This window comes from Calonectris borealis, chromosome 1, assembly GCF_964195595.1.
Source record: "Calonectris borealis chromosome 1, bCalBor7.hap1.2, whole genome shotgun sequence".
NCBI lineage: Eukaryota > Metazoa > Chordata > Aves > Procellariiformes > Procellariidae > Calonectris > Calonectris borealis.
The window spans coordinates 201,166,105-201,187,932 of NC_134312.1; the positions used below are offsets into that span (position 1 = coordinate 201,166,105).

The 21,828-nt window shown below is 36.2% G+C and overlaps 1 protein-coding gene across 16 annotated transcripts in view; it reads left to right on the forward strand.

Annotated features, from left to right (window-relative positions):
* The window catches only part of PSPC1 (paraspeckle component 1), a 70,968-nt gene that overhangs the window by 42,860 nt on the left and 6,280 nt on the right, over positions 1–21,828 (forward strand). For 3 of the 16 annotated variants that reach the window (XR_012672015.1, XM_075139983.1, XM_075139989.1), the window contains one exon: positions 1–6,567. The exons of 7 other annotated variants lie outside the window; for them this stretch is intronic. Coding sequence is in view for 5 of the 9 variants with exons in the window: in XM_075139983.1 (XP_074996084.1) it covers positions 1–186 (186 nt within the window). In the remaining 4 variants the exon portion in view is untranslated. Of the gene's footprint in view, positions 6,568–7,549; positions 9,539–13,402; positions 14,430–16,358; positions 19,870–21,828 lie in introns of those variants that run through there. 6 more of the 16 variants (XR_012672013.1, XR_012672011.1, XR_012672014.1 and 3 more) reach the window with 5 other exon arrangements.

The following is a 21,828-nucleotide window of genomic DNA, read 5'->3' on the forward strand; positions in this document are numbered from 1 at the left end:
CATAATGAGAGATTCCCTCAAGGAGGTCCATCACAGATGGGTTCACCTCTGGTTAGTAGAACGGGCTCTGAAACTCCTCAGCCGCCAATGAGTGGTGTAGGTGCCGTGAGTGGTGGAGCTGGTGGCTTTGGTAGAGGAAACCCAGGGGGCAACTTTGAAGGACCTAACAAGCGTCGCAGATACTAAAACTTATTTCATTCCTTACTGTTTAGAAATTCCAGTAAAACTATACAGTGATATGCCTCTATAATTTTAGCTGTTATCTGGAAACGGTTTTATTGTTATTGTAGTCTTTAAAACAGTTTCTTTTGTAAAACTTTTTTTGTATTCAGTCATAGGCTTTGTAGTATAGAGCAGAAATTATGCGGATCATTATGTAAGGCAATGTGTTTGTGACTAGCAAAATACAATGTGTGACTATGCTGTAAAACGTGCAGTTATCTGATTACAATAAAATATAAAAATCACTTGAAAGGATTTTGGGAATGTTATTACTAATACTGGGTGAGAATAATTTTATGCTTAATTATAAGTGGCATCATTTTCATTCTTATGTAGTTTCTATTATGTGTTAAGAAAGTTCCATTCTTAATAGTGAACCTGCTAAACTGCATTTGTGGTAGCTACTATGAACAATTTATAACACAACTACTTTTGTTTCGACTTTTGAAGAGCATCAAATTTTATACAAAGTGTTCTCAAGGATACTGTGTCCTTCCATCTCGGTCTCCCTTTGCAAACTTAGTCACAATAGGCTTACAAACAGAGTATATCCATTACTCTCATTATTGGAAAATTTAACTTGGGGGAAAAAAACACTTTGGAAAAGGAATCTGTATGTATGCTTTATTCATACCAGTATGAATGAATTTACCTTAACCATACTTCTACAGAAGAAAAGTTGTTGTGACATCTGTGTGTTCTACTGATCGTTAAAGTATCTTGCCATTGCAAGGAAGGAGACACTTGTGCAAGCTGGTGTAAAGCCTTCCACTGTGTAATGCATCGTTTTAAGTATACATTTCCTCCAATGGTTGCTTTGAATAGAAACAAGTCTGTTATCAATGATTAACTGTTTAATTAGGAGGCAAATACATGTTTTCCAGTGAAAATAATTGTTCACTTATAGTAGAGTAGTATGCATTTAAAAAGATTGCACATGAGTATTCTTGATAAATGTTTCACAGAATGATGAATTTGAAAAATGGGTATTTCCAACACAACTCAGGCTATATTTCCTGTTTGAGTCTTAAGAGAAAACTGATGATAAAGCTATTAGGAAGCTTATTATGATTCAGATTTTGTCAGTCATGAAGGATGATGGAAAAGACCTATTGGTTCTATTCCTGTAATGGCAAGAAAGTAGGGATATTTTTAGTTACTATTGCTTTTTTCCTGTGCAAAATAGTTGTAAAATATTAGTGTTCTGTTTTTATCAGTTCACTCACATTTTCAGAAATAGGAATTACTAAAATTTATGTGCATGAATACTGATACTAAATTGTTTAAAAACTAATTTGAGATAACATAGTGCCCTAATTATATTGAAATGGTATGTACGTAGCTCAAAGCATGGAATGCAGGCAGCAGAGAGAGCATGTATGTGTTACTTCTTAATATAGCAGTGATGGTCTTGGTGAATTGAATTGTGAGCAAATGGGTAACAGGAAAATTGCAGCATTGCTGGCATTTTGGAAGTATGCTGTTATTTAAAATGCCAGTGTTATATGGTTTGAGATAGAGGTTGTTTTCATACAATTCAGGAGTTATCACATGTGTAGGTCCTCACTTGTGACATCTGTAACTACTGAGTATTTTCCTCTAGACTGTCTTTAATGCTGCCCTTTTTTGCTCAACTTGAAATACATGCTACACTTCATAATGCAATAGTGAGTTAGGTTTAAAGTCTGAAATGCTTTCCCCTACTTGATATATGTGTCATGTTACAGCACTCGTTCTTCAAAAAAAAACTTGCAACAGGTTTTACTTAGCATACTATTCCTAAAACTCAACATTTGGGAAAATTGCTGTTTTTCCACTAGGTGTAAACTAGTGTTTGCATATAGCAGCTACTTAAGCTCTCTGCTTTGGTGTACTGCATTCAGTTGAAAGCGCAGTTTACATCGGTGTCTAGTAAGATGTCTAAATATTAGATTACTTTTTTCTCATCTTTTCTGCCCTTGTGCATGGCGTTTTTTATGGGAAAGTATTGAGAAAGTACTGGTGTGAGTTGGTAATTCTAAACTGTAAAGCTGTAAGGGTTACATGTTTTCAATATAACTTGAATTAAATTCAAGAGGTCCTGTTCAGTTTTTCAAAGGAAAAGGCTGTGTCATTCAGGCCTTTTGGCTAACTCTTGTATATTTGTTTAGATATATACACCCTCATCCTTGTAGTATCTGAGTATGTTTCAGAAGCACATTAAACATACCAAATCTGCAAAAAGTGGCTCATTCTTTCCTTGCCAGCCCCATGCTATTTTAAGTGCGTTTGTTGCACTGCATTTTTGCTAGCAAGCAGAGGTATGTGTGTATGTGAAAGTCATTGTAGATTTTAATTAATAATAGTGATTTTCATTCCACGGTTGTGAGCTACCCTTCCTGTAAAACTCTGACTTGGATGGCTCTGCTGCATGGTAGCAGTGGATTTGTTTGCTGTCCTTATTGCAGAAGATCATCTAGTGTCTTTCTAAATATCCATGAACCAAGCCTTTAAGTCCTAAAAAATAAACACTGAAATGTTGAATTTGGGCACACATTAAAGATTGCATGAAGAATTCCTTTTGTAGCTGATGACAGGCTGACAAATTCTGCTCTTAATAAAAGCTTTCTTAAGGCTGCCTGTCCATGTTGGTTGTATACAACTTAACTGTAAAGGCAATGATTTTTGTTTTGCCATATGTGGTAGTAACTGACTCTAGCTATATGATAAACACATAATTTTGTTAGAAAAGGCATGGTCCCAATTTGTCTCCTAAAAATGGTATGTAGATGGAGCCAAGCAGCGTTTTTGCTTAAAGGTACTGCCCATGTGCTGGAAGCGATTAATTTTTCTTGTTCCTCATCTAGTTGATCGGTTTATAATTTTTTCTGTACACAGGTACTTAAGTTTTTAACTATCTATGGTCTGTTTGACTAGAAAGCACAGTGAAGTCCTGACTCTTTCTGCTATATGCTGTGGTAAAACAAATTAGCTTGGAAAGGTTATGAATTTGACAACTACGGTGCACTTACTTTTGGTTGTACTTACTGAGTTTTTACATTATTCCTGAAATTTCAGTCTAAGCTGCTTAATTTTCATCTAGATACGGTTTTAATACTTAAAGATAGCAAAGCTTTACTGTTCCATTTAAGTAAAATAAACCACACCACCACCAGAACCTAGCTTGTCTAACTGCATTTGCATTTATCACCTCAGTCATTTGAAGGGGAGCTATTGGGAACTTACAACCAAAATGAATTTTATTTTTTTGAGTTAACTTCTTTGTAGTTCTGTCTAGTGTGCTCATTAGATAAAGCACATTGATATCTTGGGAAACTTGGTGGCGATTCAAATATACTTAACTATTTATTTCCTAAGAAAAATACAAATTACTATGGATTACCTAGAAAGAAAATTCCTGACCTTAAGTTGTTTTATTTATTGTCCACATCTATTTTTTCCAATTGAACATAAAGATACGATAAACTGGAGACTTTTATTAGAACAAAAGTTTAACATAGATGGCAAGAAGACAATGTGAACTAAATCTTATGTTAATTTAGTTTTAAGTGTAATCCAATCGGATTTTATAATACGCATTCTTTGAGGAGCATTCTGATCTAAAGTATACTGTCATATTGTAAATGTTATACCAAACTCATTTTCCCCCTTTTCCACTTTTGATTTCAGATTTTTTTAAAATAGAATAATCCGTAATTACAAATTCTTTTGAAAGGTACTAAATACAAATGCATTGACTTTTATGAAATACTGATTGTTAAATGGTCACGATCTGCCTTGAGATAACTTGGCTCAAAAATGCTGAAATAACCAGTGAAGGAAGATTCTCAAGTGAAAAACAAAACCCCTTAGGCCTTTCAAAGGGAGAATATACTTTGAGGTGAGATGTTCAGCAGATGAGTGGTGTGCTCTGATGGCATGGAACTCATTTTACTTAAGCATGTTGTGGAAACTAATTTTTTGACATACTTCTTAATACATAATTTTTTGTATAACAAGTTGGATCATAATTCTTCCCTTCTCAGTGAAGACAGTCAAACTATAATTGAACTACTAAATGCCAGGGATGGCTGGGTAGCAACTGGTGGGGCCAGTTTACATTGGACCACAAATGTGAATGGATTCTCAATCCTATTGCTGAGACTTGAAGTGGTGCATATCCATAGGTGGTTTTACAGAGTCTGCATCCAGCATCTCTTGTTAGCTTGTGCTTGGGGCCAAGACTGGAGGACTTGAGCACATATTTCAAATGCAATTTAATTGTGTTCTCAGAAACCCTGAATTTATTAATTTGGGCACTGTGCTGTCATTAAGATGCAGAACTATCTTGGGATTTGGTGCTTTCCTTGGGCTGTTAGTTCACTTCTAGGATGAAGGAATATCAGTCCAAACTTCCATGATTCTTGAATAGTGAGGACGGAGTGAGCGTGGCCTATGGAAAACACAGAGGTTGGACATTACTCCTTTAGATTATTGGCTATTCAGTGCTAGTTTAGTGGCTAATGTTGGACTGTATTATCCCAAAAGCATTTGCTTTCTTAAAAATACATGCAATGAAATGTGAGAACTTAATAGAAGGATGGACTAAAAAATTGCAATACTTGGTTCAGTATAATTTTTCCTATTGGATTGGCTTTTTGTTGCCTTTTGGGATGTACTGTAAAATATACTTAGTCTTAGTAGGTGGTCTCACCAATTTGGTGTTTTGCTGTTATGAAGAAATCTGTTTTGTTAATAGTTTTGGGTTTTTCCCCATAAAATATTTTAAAAATCACAGCTGTAGGCATTTCGGTTTGTTTTTACAGTAATCCATGAAATACTGAAGTTAATAAAAATTAAGTTATCTATGTCTAAAATGTAAGTTGTAGAATAGATAAACTGAAAATTAAATTTTCATTAAAACAATACTTTTGATGATTTTAAATGCATGGAAACAGGCCCTCAGTGTGTTCGTTTTCAATGGGATAGATTTAATAGGTCTTTTCCATCTTGAACTTCCTTAAGCTACTATGAAAATTAATATAATTGAAATTTGGAGGTATTCATATTAATGACCTCAGCCTGACTTCTAAAAGCAGTAAGAGATGGGTTTTTTCAGAAAAGGAGTTTAGAACAGCAACCATTTTTTCCTAATTGAAGGAATTATTCAGAAAAGTTTTAAGTTCAGAGATAAGCATAGCATACTTACAGGTAAAACCATTTTAAAAAACTGCTCTCGTACAATGATTTTTTTTTTACCCAAATCACATTAAAAGAAAAAAAAAATACTTGTAAATGTGGGTAAAAACTTACTGATTTATATGTAGTCCCTCAAATAGAGGACAAAATGCTCATAATAAGAGTTACGAGATTCAAAAGGAACTTAACTGTGTTACTGCATGCACGTGTTGATAAGGTTTTTCTATTTGTTTTGGTAAATGGTTTGTCCAGAGCTTCTGTTGTTCCTAGTTTTACTAGTGTGCTTTTATATCTTAATTTCTGTAGAGTAAAGCATAGCTGTATAATTTGATTGAATTTACATGCTAACTGTATGCGGGATGTTAAGTGCTTGACTTGAAAGCAGCACAGTGAGAATAAAGATACTGTTCTTGCCTTTAATTTCTCAGTTAAAAAAATTGCGTAGAACCTCAAACAGGAGTAAGTGTGAAGGGTCCTGTATATAAATTGAAAGAAGATGGGGGAGAGGGAATAAAGTAACATAATAAAAATGGGAAAAATATGGTTTAATTTTATATCTACAGCAGATTCACAAAAATAACTTTAAAGCTTGTTATATATGAAAACCATAAACTTAACTAATTTTTAATGGAAAAGATGGAAATACCAGTTACATTAATGTCTTGGATTTTTTTAAACTTTGAGTTTAGTGTTGTGCAGATGGCCAACGAATATCAGAACAACTGAAATGAATTAATGGTCTAAAAAAATTTTAATATTCATGGGATGTAGGGTGGGGTCACTGCAGTTGGATGTTTATTCTATGTTGTTATGAAATTGTTCTGTAGGACTTGATTTTTGTGGCTGAATACAGCAACTGTATACAGCGTACACACCTCATGTTGTCGTAAGTATGAAACAGCTGAATTTCAGGTTGTTAGCCTCTCATCAAACCAGTGAGAATCCAGTCTTACACCTATGTGTCATAGCCAGAGAAGCACCAAACAGAAGATGGTGTAAAGGAAATAAAATAGTGAATATTTATTAGTAATTATGGGATAGGATTAAGGTATTTTCGTTAGTTTTTTGCCTTAATTTCACTGTAATCCATTTTTTATTTATGTGAAAGGGAAAGTAATTTTATTCTTAGTGAATATTTGAAAGAAAAAAAACCCCACCAAAACAAAACACCCCTCCCCCCAAAAAAAAACAAAACAAAAAAACCCAGTGACTAACCCCCCCCAAGCAAAACAAGTTTTCCCTCTTTAAATGACTATGTACACTTGAGCAAGTTGGAAGAGGAAAAATAATAAATCTGAAAAGATGTAAAAGCCACGAGGATTTATTGTAATTCTTCTTGCAGCTGCTTGCTCTTGGTGTTTTGGGCATTTTAATGTGTTTCCTTTTTTAAAAGCTCCATTACTGTTCATTATTTGCTGTGAAAGAATTTATTCTGCAGTGCTGTTACTAAGCTTTAAATATTTTTATCTAGTGTAAAATTGCAGGAAAAAACCCTGCATAAACCAGCTATTGCAGCACTGTACAATGCAGTCTTTGAACTGCCAGCTGGAAGTGGTCTTTCAAAAGCTGCTTCCAAATGTTTTAAATATTTGTATGTTAATGGAAAATTTGAAATCTTTGCATATTTAAAGTAATAATTCAATACATGCATTGCTGCAAATATGAATAGCCCTTTGCCCTCCTTGCTGCTTGGTCCTGCTTCCTGCTTGCTTTGTGCCACCCTTGCATCTCTGTGCCCATGGAGTGAGCAGGGCGAAAGAAACCCAGTGAAAATTACGGATTCTGCTCACTTCGGTGTGGAAGGAAAGAACAGCAAGGAGTGGGCAGTAGAGCAAGACTCTTCATAACTGTGCAGGCATAGGTTAGTTTGTGCTGTATCTACATGCCACTTAGAGAATGTAGTTTTATATATGTTCTCATTAAGTGAGCTAGATGACTTTTCAGTACTTCCAAGAAATACATAGCTTAGAACAAATAGGTAAGAAATATGCTGAGGGCTTTAGATGACTGAATAGCACAGTTATGTTTTACATTCTTAGTGATAGTTGGCCCAAGAGGGCAAGTATTTGAAGTAAGGAAGAAAAAAAGGTACACTAAAATGTTGAGCCTAATTATATGTGAGCTTTATCTGTCTGTTCACTTTCTGCAGTTGCGAAGAATGCAAGCCATTAAAATACGGAAAATAGTGTTCTTCGTGATTTCTCATGATTTCTCCAGGAAGGATGATATACACAGTTACTCTAGAGAAGCAAAACTATTCACATGTACTTTTTCTTGGAAGAAAATATGTAAACTGTAATTACAAAGATGGGAAATGCTGTCTTTTAAAATGCTAATATTCTTCATTCATTGATACAATAGCACTGCGTTGTTCCATATATTATGTTCCACTTAAGGGACAGACCATGTGAAAGGTAAGCTGCAGCTTCAGTTTTAATCAACTTCAAATCAACTTCAAAAGCCTTTTCCAGAAGGCAAAGAAGAAAAACTTTAATAATGAAACAGTAGTTCATCTTCAGTTTTGTTCAAATGTGGAACACTCTGTTCTAGAACTTCCAGCATTGTATCAGTAGGAGTTCCACATCTGACATTTTCAGAACCAGAGCTGTGCCAAATAATACAAATAAAGTTTCTGCCTTAGTGTGTGAAGAATGCAATTAATACATTTCAAAAACTGAATGTTCAGAGTTTTGAAAGAAAATGTATGAAATAATTGTCATACTGAATTACCAGTTTAAAAGTGAAAATTATGTCAACTTGGCAGTTGGGATGGCTATTCTTTTAGAATCATTTTGGTATATGTGCCAGTTTATTGTTGCCATGTTATGCTTTGTGTAGTTTTTGTAATATCACTTAATGCATGTTCAGCATCATTCTTGCATCACAGTTGTGTACAGTTTCATGTTTTATTCACACTGCTGAATGCAAATGTCTGTAGAAGGGGAGGGATACTAGAGATTTGTTTAGTATTACGTAACTTGTTTAGGAGGGTTTTTCATTGCTAAGCTTGCTTTCTGTTTTGTGTTCACTCTGCATGTTTTTGTGCAAAATACGCTTTTTCTATTGCATATGGGGAAAAAGTAGCAAGTCATGAAAACGTGTTTATTAGTAAACGGAAGTCCTGGATGCCTCTTACTGCTTCTAAAATGATGGCTGGCTCAGGAGAATAAAATCACTTGGTATACTTTCATGCATGATTTAATGTAGATTTTTTTCCTGCTCACTTCAGTATTAATGTTAAAGATAAAAAAAATCTGAGTTTAGTTTCCATACATAATCTGGTTTTAATTATAAGCATTTATACAAAACAGTAAATTAATCACAAAGTACTTGATGTTTGCTCTGCATAGTACTGTAACTCCCCAAAGTTGTATTAAACATAAAAAAAAAATTAGTTTGAGTTTCATCATTTTTAAAGTGAAACTTTAAAAATTGTATTGAGTGAGAATAAGCCAGTCCACTGGGGGGCGGGGGAAAGTATAAATCTGTGGAGAAATCTTGCTCTTGTTCTGAGTTGCATTATGTTACTGGGCATGCATTTTTTTACTCTATAAATTGGGACCATTGTGCGAAACTGTTTGTTATAAAGACTTAACAAGAAATATAATTTGTCTTATTTTACCCAGTTATAAGTATTAATTCATTGTTAGCATCTTAAAAATAGAATTGATTAGATTAGGCACATGTACTTTACTGGAGATGATGGCATGTAGTATGAATATCAGAAATAGGATAATTCAAGTGATGGTAGTTACCAAAGACTGATAATATGTTGTGCCTTTAAGCCTAGTTGGATAAAAGCTGATATTGAGCATTATTCTTACTACCTTTGAAATGAATTCTTTCATACATCTTTTTTTTCTTCCAGTTAACCATAAACCTGAATTTCCGAGGCGTCTGATATTTTTGGGAAATAAATACTGATTTTAAAACTCTGTGCCCAAAACCTTGATACTACATTTGCATTTCTGTTTTATTGCTGTAGTAGTCACAGAAGTTCTCACAGGTTTTAAAGTGTTCATCTAGGGGAGGGTAAAGGATTGATTATTGTATATTGCTTAATTCTTGAGGCCTCAGGTGGGAAAACTGGTAATGTAGAATCTTCATATTATGTTTAAAAAAAAAAAGAAAAGAAAATTGTTTAAAAATCTGTTATCTTCAAAACTGCCCAGTGTCAAGGAACCTGAGTGGTGTATCTTGAAAGAAGGTGGGGAAAACTGTATTTTACTAGACGTCTTGCATATTTAAGAAGTATTTGAGCTCTAAACCTTTCACTGGTCTGACGTTGAGGACATTGTGACTCAACCCTACCCTTCTGTTAGTATTATGGTGAAAATTCTGCAAGCTTCTGTAAAGCTTTAGAAGTGATGTGAGGGTGTAATTTGACATACTGACTGTAGGACTGGGCCATATAATTTATCTTTGAAGGTTGCCACTGGCCTGCTCTCGCTATCCTTATCCATTCCATTTAGGACTTTGTTTCCTATCTGTATTCCAGGTTTTCTTTTATTGTAAAAGGCTTTAACTTCTGCTGCTGATGTCGAAGATATGAGCTGTATAAAACTTTATTTGGGGGTTGTAATACTAAACTTGATGGAAATGGATAGAGAAAAGAATCGGATGTCAGATGTACAGTAAAAACAGTTCTTTATATGATTCGGCAAGTCAATTACATACTTCTCCATATGTGTTTTGTTATCATGTATGTATTCTTAACCTGTTGTGTCGTTAAAAAGGATTTATGGCTCTCCTGAGGGGAAAAAAAAAGACTTCGTTCTGGATTAATTTAATTTTAAAGTTTCTCTTTTGTGTAAATCAATACACAATAATTAAGTGACAGAATACATGAGAACTTAAAAAAATAGATAGGTAGCCTTTCTTGACTCATAGGTGTGTGCAAATACTAATATGGAAAAGTAAAAGTAGGTAAGTGCTCTTCATGGATTTACAGATGGGGAAGATAGTAATGTGGAAAAGCATGAGGATGTGGTTTGACCTCATCTTTCAGTTCGTTTCTTCTAAAAATTCAGAAGCTACCACAGAATTAAAAACCCTAAATACGACTCTTGATAAACGTCATCTAAAATTCTTAAATATTGTTTTAGAGTTCTGCTATAAATGAAGCTAGTTCAATGTAAACATGCAAATAAAATACATGCTTTAATGGACAAAACAAGTCTGAAAGCCTGTGTTTCATTAAGATATGGAGAAGAGTAATGTTATTGTGGAGCTGGCGATATTTTCTCGTATTTTTAGTTTTTGTCTACATAATCTTAAAGGAACAGAGTTGGAACTTTAATGACGTGCAGGGAAAGGCTAAATATACAAGATAAAATTGTGCAGGGAAAGGACTGAAGTTAAAATATGTATAACTTAATGTACTGATGCTTCCAATAGAGGACTTCTATCATGAGTTTAGAGAGCTCCTGCTTAAAAAGAAATGCTGCCCAAATCTGGTCCTGCTCTTACTGCAGAAAAATGCCATTTTTGCCTCGATCATGACAAAACAAGAATAGGACTATCGGGATTTAAGTTTATGAGGAACATAATTATCTTGCCACAGTGATAAATCTGAGTAGTTGAACAGTCAGCACCTAAGGTAGCTTGTCTGCTGATTGGGTACGTGTACAACTACATGACTGTCATAACCTTCCCAGGACTTTGAATATGGTAGTGCCTTCGGTTGTTTCAGCAGTTGCTTCAGCTCCCTCAGTTAACGAAGTTCCTTTATGGCTACAAGGATGCTTTTCAAAGTCTTCATCTCTTCTGCTTAGGAAATAGCAGTCGCACGGTGGCAGCTATTGCAATTGGGGGTTGAGGGTGGTGTAGTCATGGAGCGCTTTAATCAGCATTTGTTCTTGCCAACTACAGTCGTCTTAGTTTACACCTTTTCAGTCATTGCAGCGTGCTTCCAAATGTTACCTTTCATGAATTATACATGTATTCTTAATGAGGTATTGATCTGAGCAAGCTTGAGTAGAGACTAAATAAATACATAAAAATTTTTAAAAAATACAAACCAGTTACACTTGTAGTGTCAACAACACAAATTCCTTTGATATGAATCTGTTGGATGATTATTTCAGTCCGATTCCCTAATTTTGTAATAAAGATGCGAAGACCTAATTCTACCTCCAGGTGCTGAAGTTCATCTTTAAACTATTTGGATATCTGCATTTATTTTAGTTTACACAGTGTGGTGTAAACTATAATCACTGAAAATTTATGCATAAATATACTCTGTCAGAGCATACTCAGCAGTCAGATGCTGATCAGATGTGAGATTTTGCAGAGCTCAGAATGAAAGTAAGTTGACCAAAACAGGTTTTTAAATAAGATTGAAATAAAGTTACGAGAAGGCAAGAACAAGGTTGAGCAGAATAGGAGAGCAAACTGTGAGTTCTTTGAAGATGGTCCATAAAAAGTAGTGGAATAATCTGATAACAGGTAAATGTTCCGTTAACCTTTCAAAGGAATTGATGCCTTGGTATGCAGAACTTCGGTTTGAAATGCGGACTTCATTGGAAAAGCTACTGCTTGCTTATGTGGAGTTTCTTTTCCAAGACATGGCAAATAATGTTTGTAGTGTGTTAGAATGGATGTTTTTTCCTTGTGTACATCAGAAGTCACAAACAGGTAACTGAAGTAACAACCTTCATGTTCTAGTTTGCGTTCATAACCATTTTCTCATTAATGTTGATATTTACAAATTTGTCACCTGACATAATTTTGATAACTTATTTTTAACTGCATATTTTTAATGTGATAATTATAGTATGAGCTTGCATCTTGAAATCTGAATGAACCATGGTGAAAAATAGTGCCAACAGTCAGCCTCTTTGATTCAAAATATTTTAGTCTTGAATATGATGCCAGCTGACTGCCTTTGTACGTAAGATGATAACAAAAGGAAGTTCCCTGTTCCTTACCACGTGGCCTTGGCTTGTGGCCTTCCTGTGCAAAATGTGGTTTCATCATTAAGGCCTTTGTACTTTGTTGTTCTCAAGAGAAGAAGGTTGTAGCCAACTGGAGTGTCTTTTAAGGGGGGTGGTTGCTGGAAGGGTTAATTTTAATAGCATTCCTAACATACACTGAGAAATCTGTTATTCAAAGTTGAAATTATTCCTAATATCGTGCTTTTCAGTTCTCTTCATTACATGTTAGCAGGTGCTTCCTTATCTCTACGTATATGAGAGCTGAGGCTTAATGCCTTTTTTCATGTTTGATATTCACTTAGAAAGCTATTTCACTTTGGGTAGGAACAAAAACTTCATCTTACAGGTAGTAGCCACTTCTACGAAAATAAGGAAAGTAAAGTGGTAATAGAATGTTGAGATAAATCGTACTTAGTGCAGCATTAGCAATATGACCAGTTGTGCAAGTGAAGGACAAATAGCCAAGTTTGAGTCCCAGCTTGCCAGACAGTGAAGCTTGTACAACAGTAGCAAGTAGCGAATCTGTGCTCTTCAGTTTTATGCAGTTGAGTTCACCGCATAGTCTGCCTTAAAAATTTTCACAGGTTCCTTGGGGGTTTATGCACAACTTTTAGCCCAGGTCTGAATAGTAGTCTGCTTAGACTGGGTAAGTGTAAGCTTGGTTTGTTGCAAGGACTAGCTATGTTGTATTGAAACAGATCTGTAAATACCTTCATCTCTACAAAACACAAGTTTTCATGAGAAATGGTACCTTGCTTTGTGGTTTTTTTTCTTTTAAACGGGTAAGTATGTCAGTGGACCAATATGTGGTAAAACATTTGCAGGATACCCTGCGGTTTGTTAATGCTGTTCTGTTGTCTTTGTCTTGAAATACAGATTCCATTTCCTGTGTATTTCAAATCTAATGTAAGATTATTTTTTTCTGTACGGCTTTATTATGGTGGAAGCTAGAAGTTGGTGTTCTGTATTTGTCATGAAGTTATCAGAGATAAAAATTGCCATCCAGCAGAGTTAGCATAGGAAGGAAATTACTTAATTGCACAATGAATTACCGAATCTTTTGACAGGACCAGAGGCAATGGGCACAGACTGAAACACAGGAGGCTCTGTCTGAACATCAGGAAGCACATTTCTACTGTGAGGGTCGTTGAGCACTGGCACAGGTTGCCCAGGGAGGTTGTGGAGTCTCCATCCTTGGAGATATCAAAAGCCATCTGGACATGGTCCTGGGCAGCCAACTCTAGGTGGCCCTGCTTGAGCAGCAGGGTTGGATCAGATGGTCTCTAGAGGTCCCTTCCAACATTAATCCTTCTGTGATTCTGTCATCTAAATAAAACTTTGACTTTATTGAACTTTATATGAATTAACATTAAAAACCTATTATATGCTTAGGTATTTGAATGCTTCCTTACTAGGTTTCATTTCAATATAGATGTATATATTGCTTGGTATTGTTAAATTTTAAATTTTACTTTTTCAAAAGAAGCACTTCAAAGATGAAAGCTCTTTGAGTGAATCTTGAGTTGTTGCTCTTCATAAGGATGGTGTGACCACAGCTTGCCCTGCCCTTTCCCCCAGCACAGTCTTATGGCTTCAGAGATTTTAGCCCCACAAAGATAATCAATTCTGCTGTCATTATTTTGGAAGAAGAGGTTAGGACACTGGCCTAACTGGGCACCTGCTGCAAAAATGACAGGTAAGGAATCCTACAGGAGGGAATGGGGAGTGTTGTGTGACGTTGTGTAAAGCAGCATTGCTGACACTTCAGAAGTAAATGCGCTGTGTATCAGTGAGTTTCACAATTCCTTAGGAATGCTGGTTTTTTAAATTAGAGAAAGTTGGATTATGCACAATCTAGGAAGTTTCCCTTGAAACCAGATTTCCCCCTATTCTTTGGAAGATCCAAAATATCCTCAAACCAGTGAGGTCATCACATCTCAACTATATATAGTATTTTTCTATAATACAAAGTTTACACTGATTTTCTATAGTCTTAAAACTGTAAAATCTGAGAAAACTGTCTCGTAGGCTTTGCCTATACACATTTTTGCTACTTTAAAACAATTTAAAAGATTATTTTAAAATCAAACTGTGCCTATTTAAATGTCTCTAAAATAATATATTGACTTCTGTTAAAGTAGAGGAATACTGATACTACTTAACTCTATGCTAGCTGTGCTGGTTTAACTATATCTAGTTTACAGCAGAATTTTCTAAATTTGTTTCAAACTCTGGATGTAAACAAGCCACAAGTTTCTGTGATAGGTAAATCCGTTCAGAATTTCTAGAACCTGACCTAAAACAAGCTCATGAAATTTCAACTAACTTCCAATGCTAAGTGATGCTGTGGTTTCAGATGCTTGTGATCTGTCAGGTTTCTTAAGTTTTCTTTGTTAATTGGTGAAGTCACATCTATACGTCATTATTTCTAGGTCAAAGAGATGATGAGGGTTAAAGGTTACTCCCTTGCTCCTTCAACAGTTTTGTACTTCTTAGCTGTGCATGATAAGGTAAAGTATTACAGAATGGTCAGGAACTTCGCATCCATGTAACGGGGCATGTGAGTTCTGAATGGAGAGAATGATACTGTTACTTGGATGTTTTACCAAGCTGCTCAGCATGAACACAATCATTGAAAGTAGAAATCTGAACATCTGAAGAGAATCCTGCTGTATTGATGACAATATATGTAGAATGGATAATTATGAAAATCACTGTCTGATTACCCAGCTGTTCTGGTGCTGCAGATTCCTCAACTTGACATGGGAATGTTAGTGAGCAATATAGGGGAGGGGGCTGTATTCAAAAATACAGGATTGAGTTGCTGTTTCATATAGGATTATTTTAATGACTTTGTATGACTACAGCCTCACAGTTCACAAAATTTTGCAAAGATATAAGGTATATATTTATATAAAATAGATATAAAAATATAACACTTGAATTATACTGTACGATAGAAGCTTGAGTGATGTAAAGAAGTTAAAGACTTCATTCTTTTCTGCTGATCAAATCCAAACTTCTTTGAAATTGTAGGGAATCTTTTTTACCAAAAAAATGGATCCTCCTTTTGTATTAAATGCACGGTCTTACATCTAGGAACATAATGACTCACAAATGAACAATTTTTAATAAATTTACAAATTACTTACAAATTTCAGTGTCTTCAAATTCAGACCTTGCTTAAGCTGCAGAGGTGAAATCTTTGTCCTTTCTGTTTAAATATTTTCAGACATGCTCATCATTCCCCAAATACTGCAGAAATAGACAGAAACTACAGAAACTTCTGTATGAGTGAAGTTTTGCAATCCAGGCAAAACAGAAAAATAGATGTCCCATGATCACATAGTATTGTCACTGGTACGGATTTATTACCTGGTCATTAGTAACTGCCACTGTTTTTTCTTTTTTGAAATCTGATTCCAGAAGAGAAATATTACTACATTCACATTCCTCATTCTATGTAAGATGCTAACTTCAGATACCGTATACCTTATAAATTGAAAATTGTGAAATAGATGGAAATTGTTTTTAATATTCTTCTCGAGGAAATTGAATGCCTTGCTGGCTCAATTCAAGGAGTATTTGCCCTTTTGTTTCTAGCAACTTAATCTTCATTCTGAGCTTTAATTTGGTAATGTTCACTTTTTCCCTTAAATACTTATTTGCTTCTAGCTGTCTGCAAGTATATGCTCTTGAGAGAATTTGGGGAATGTAAGATTGGGAAAGGTTACATTGCAGTTTGTCTCCTGTAATCACTGGCAGCCATGCAATGGTGCCCATGTGACGATTTACTCTCTAATGGTTTTATTGCTGCAAATGTGTGCTTTTGTCTTCAGCAGAGGCTACTCGTTAAGCAGCAGAGGCTCATCTAATTAAGGTGAGCAGGTTTGGCCAGACTTGAGTAAAAACTGAGAGAAGAATGGGGAGGAAAAGATTTCTTGACCATTTAAAAAATGTCTAGCACTGTATCTTCTGTTAATACATCAGCAGCCAACATTGTTATCTGTTACCTTTTGATAGGTAAACCTGAACAAAAGCAAACATGAACACAGCTCTGCAGATCATCTCGGGTTCCCTTTGGAAACCCCAAATAAATGGCCACAAGGGATTGTGTGTTTTCCTGAGAACAGCTCGGCATTGGAGTTCTTCCTTTCTGTGTGATGGATAGTGGCTTTGCTACTCTCAAAATGATACCTATGCCTGCTGGTGCAAAATGTCGTATGGTCCACTTCAGTGGAAGTCAAAATTTACCCGTGCTGCTGTTCTGTGTTGCTAGGTAATTTTTTAAAGTAGACATAAAAAAAGGGGGGAAATGGAGGGAAATACAGGGGGGAAGCTCTTTGTTACAGTAGCCACCAAAAATTCTAATTAATTTAAAAAAAAAAAAAAAAGATACAACCTGTTCTGTTGGTCAAGCCAGTGAAGCTGCATAGCATCAGTGTGCAAGGTAAATGTAAAACATCCTTCAGTGTGGTAGATTGTCATGGCTATTTCTGCTTGGTATGCTGCTGTGGCAGCTTGGAGCTTGTCTCACAGCAATTCCGTATTGAAAAGACAGTAGTGGAGAGTACTCTATTAAGCTGTATATGTATTACTTGAGATGGGTTGTACTGAGGGAGCTGGTTTTCAATTTTCCTTGATAATGGCACAGTATATGCACAGTATCACTCAGTTTGTGTGTGATCCATCTGTTCTCTTCAGAATAGGCATGTTTGTCACGCTGTTAGCCTTTCAGAAAGTTCAGATTCATTTTGCTTGGCACCATGCCCACTTTGAGCTTTAATTTAAAGAAAAGCTTTATCATATGAATTAAGATGATTCAGAGTCTGTTACTTCGAAAATAACTATTTGCTGTGTTCCTGCTCACTCTTACAAGTCCCTTTTTTCAGCACTAGCTGTTAGGATACGTTCAGGTCTAACAAAGTAATTATTGTTAATCATAAAGTCTCTTACATGGGGTAGAGAGGTTGAAATGATCTTAATTTCTTGTAGAGAGAGAATTCTGAAGAAATAGTGCAGAGGCAGAGACATACTGTTTAAAAAAAACCCTGCACACTATATAATCACTTTGTAAGTATTTGAGTTATGGTAAATGATTAATTTGTACCATATGGTCTTACTGGCTGGTTTTAGGGGTTGTCTTCAAAAACATACCAGATTTATTTGGCTACAGTTTTGTCACTAGTATCTTCTAGTTGCCAAGAACCTGACTCAGTGCTTTCTCTTCAGTGAATCTGGGTGGCCAAGAAAGAAAGTAATATACACTGGCTGTTACGGAAACTGGAGAGACTGTGTTAGGCCTTTGGAGGTCTTAGCCTTGCTGTTTGTAGGTAGGGGGGAAAAAAGGAAGAAAAGCCTAATTATTATGTTTTTTTCATAATATTAAAGTACAGACTGAAAGATGTGCAGTTTTTAATTGTAGCTTCCCTTTAAGATGGGTACATAGTTATTAATAGCTGGATTAGTTTCACCGTGGGGAGATAATGTCCCAGGACACCAATATTTGTCCATATGACAATTCCAGCCCGGGCCCCCAGGCTACGGCCTGGGGCCATTGTTGTATTTGACCTACTAAATGATTTTAATACTAGCACTTGCAAAATTACAGCTCTAGTTACACAGGGTTAGTGGGCTGTGCTCTGTCATATCTGCCTTAGGAAGAAAGTATCCATCTTGCTGAACGTCTTTGTTATGGAACAGATAACAGAACTTTTGAAATTTGATACATAGCAAGCTGCACCATTGGGGGGAAAAGATGAAAAGGAAGCAAATGGGAGAATTGATGAATTAACAGCACTTCTAATAGGACTAATTAAATTGTGCCAACTTTGAAATCATATTTATTCAGAGCTGCTAGCCTCAGCCATTTTTCAGCTGTACCTGGTAAGGTAAATGTTACCTTTATTGTAAATGTTTGTGGTTGTGTGTTGTAATTTGCACATACGTCACTTCTGAGTTGCTTTTTGGGGCTGTTCTGAAGCGAAGCTATCCTGAAAGGTGCAACCTGTGTGTGGCTTTCCAAAGTAATTCTTTCTGTAACAAATAGTTTGCAAGGTGTGCTAAGTTTGCTGATCATCAAACAGGACCTCAAGGTGTTGGTAAATTGTTTTAAGAAGTCTTATCTGAGAGCATACAGAGCTCTTCATCCCCTTGTGCTGCCGTAATTGGGGGCTTTCCAGGCAGTCTTCCTCTCTACAGAGATTTCTTTAGGGCTTCTTGGCTCTGCAACATGTTTCTATGTTTGTTTTCCCGGCCTGAGTAATGGATTATGTTAAACCTATCAAACATTGCAGTACTTGCATGTTATTTTAAATCAGAGGTATTTGTAGAGAAGAGGTGATTTTAATTGCGGGAGGGTGTGGGGTGGGAATGTGTGTGTATGGGTGAGAGCTGTTTTGAAGCCTGAATGACTGGGGCAGTGAGCTGTTGAATTTTAAACACTTTGGATAATTATTTTGCATGTGGACTCTGGAAGGAGACATGGAGGGTTCAGGATGGATACGCTTATTAACACTTTCAGTTATTATTTAGGCCTTTTTGAATATAATTACAATAATTTTAATTACGAATTAATAAATGTAGTAGGAATAAAATTATACTCTGACTTGCTGTTTGTTCTTCCAACTGCACTTACTGCAAATGCAAGCAGATCTATTGCAGAAGTTTTAAAATGACAAAAGTCTTAAACTGTTGCATCAATTTCTAATGCTTTTAGTGTTAAAATGTATTTTAATGAGACTTGTATGCAGTTCTGTTCTGAGATGTTGTTATAAAGTAGGACAACATTTTAGTTCAGTTCAGTTGTTTTATTTTCATATATGGCTTTACCCCTTTTAAGTATCTGTTAAATGTCTGTACCACAGCAGGCTGCGGAGCAGGGACGAGACTGTATTTCTGCTTCCATACCCTCAGTACAACTACAGTGAGAGTAGTTAGTTCTCAAGTTTCATTAATAACTCTGTGTTGTGTGCAGGGATCCTAATTATTGTAGTGGCAATAATATGAGAAGGATGAAATGTCACTTGGCCACATGCATTGGCAAGCCTAGAGGAAGACAGTGTTGTGTTTGATATGTGTGTTTTAAAAACCCTCCAAAGAGAAATGACTTAGGGCTCTTTGGAGTAGAACTGCATTTAATCTACTCCAAGCAGAAGTATGAAAGTCTAGGAACTTCTTAATGTTCTTGGAACAGCTGTTTTTTAACTGCTGAGGTAGTAAAATTAAATTTAAAATCTTTAGAGAAATCTGTGTAGTAACAAGTGGTAAGAACAGGTAGAGAATAAATGGATTTTTTTTTTCTGGTAATGTGAAGTTTTATTATGGTTTATTTCTCCATGTTATACTTACGGGTATTTGAAAAGAGAAGCTACTGTATTTTCTAGTTTGTTTGAAGTGTTGCAGTTACTTACTGTCTCTTTATTTTTTAGGTTACTATTAAAATCTTAAAATGCAGATGAAGACTGGCTTGTGCAGAATCCTTCTCTTATCTTATGCATACAAAAGGGAATCCTAAACCAAGTGTTAGTACGAGGTATGTATTAGGATATTTGGCTTTATTCGGCAATTACTGAAATTAGGAGCCCTCTTTTTGTTCACATCTGCGATTTGACGTAGAGTAATTCTGCACTTCAACTAATAGTTACTTTCAGATAATGTAATTCCTTGCATAATTCCTGTCATATGTTAATGTTTTTAAAGGACTTGAAGTATACATAAACATTGAGCCTCTTGCAGACAGCTCAAAATCTGGCAAGTCATAATGCATCTTACATCCAAAAAACCATACTGCCACATTAATATGATGCCGTGTCTGAGCTACTTGATGTTATTAATGCATTGCACTCAGAATCCAGTTTGTACGATCAACATTGTAGTTTCTGATTCCGAACAGTCCTAAGGATTAGCCAGAAGGCTTTGGTCTGGAAGGCGGTGGCCGTGTACTCTGTAAAACCTGGGGTAGAGTTCAGTTTGGGTACACATAGGTATGTAGTGTCATCTACCCTGGGTGTTGGAAGCATCTCTGTGGGACTGACAGATAAAAAGCTTTTAAGGGGAGATTTATGCAGCTTGGTTCAGTAGTTCTGACAGTTCTGAAATTCCAAAATATCAGTTGCTTTTATAAAGTAAAAACAATTTTAAATGCTGATGGGATTTAACTGAGATTATTCTACTGATAAAGCAAGAGGAATTTGGGTTAGTTCTCTTCTGTGTTCATTTGGCCTAGTAAACGTACCCAGAGTTGTCTCTACAGTTGTGTTAATAGTGAATAGAGAACTAGATAAATATATAGAACAAGATATATTGAGCTATTTATTAATGACATGTGAAAGATGTCCCTGGCCATGGCCAGGGGATTGGATTAGGTGATCTTCAAAGATCCCAAACCATTCTGTGATTCTATAGTAGTAGTTTATATGATTTATTGCTAATTAGAGGGGTCCTTTTACTAATTTCCAAGTCAGCTGGTACGTTAAGTGTGGGGAGTAAGCAGTAAAACTTCAGTGTTGCATGGGAAGTATAAAGACGATGGGCTCCTTTGTCATTCTGTAAAAAGCATGGAAAGGGCAACATGAGAGAAGAAATCTTTCTGCAGTAATGCATCTCAAACTGTACTGTGAGTTATAACTAATACTGAAAAATTGCCCATGTGGTCTTTGATTTCCAAGACTGAAATAGTTCAGAATTTCTACCCAAGACAGGCAGAATCCTATTATACTCTCCACAGAAGCTCCGTCTCCTTTTTTCCCTCCTTTTACTCTCTATCTGCTATGCCTTGCTGCATTTTTAACTTAGGTAGCACTGCTTTGTAAAGGATTTTTCCAAAGAAAAAAATTTCTCTGTGCATGCTTCAGATGAAGAGTTGGAGCCCTGCCCCCCTCCCTAGTCTTCAGGTCACCCCAGTAATGTGCTGTATGTCAGACAGTCTGGTAGTACCGTTGCTACGGGAAATGACTTCTTTTCTCCTGAGCCCTGCAGTGCTAACTCCCATCTCACCTCTGCAGCTGAAATTGGGGCAGGCTTTTCACAGACTCCCAGAATATCTGAGGTTGGAAGGGTGCTGTGAAGATCATATAATCCAACCCCTTGCTCAAAGGAGGATGTCAGGTAGAGCAGGTTGCCCAGGACTATGTCCATTTGGGTTTGGTCTCCAAGGAATGGAGACTCCACAACCTCTTCTGGGCAACGTGTGCCAGTGCTCAGTCACCCTCACAGTAAAAGTTTCCTGATGTTCAGAGGGAACCTCCCATGTTTCACTTTGTGCCCATTGCCTCTTGTCCTGTCCCTGGGCACCACTGGGAAGACTTTTCATCTTTATACCCTCTCATTAAATGTTTATAAATATTTATAAGATTCGCCCTGCCTTCTCCAGACTGAACAGTCCCAGCTCTTTCAGGCTTTTATAACATGAAGGATGCTCCAGTCCCTCGGTCGTCTTCCATTCACTCTTGTACTGGGGAGCCCATCACAGGACACAACACTCCAGGTGTCC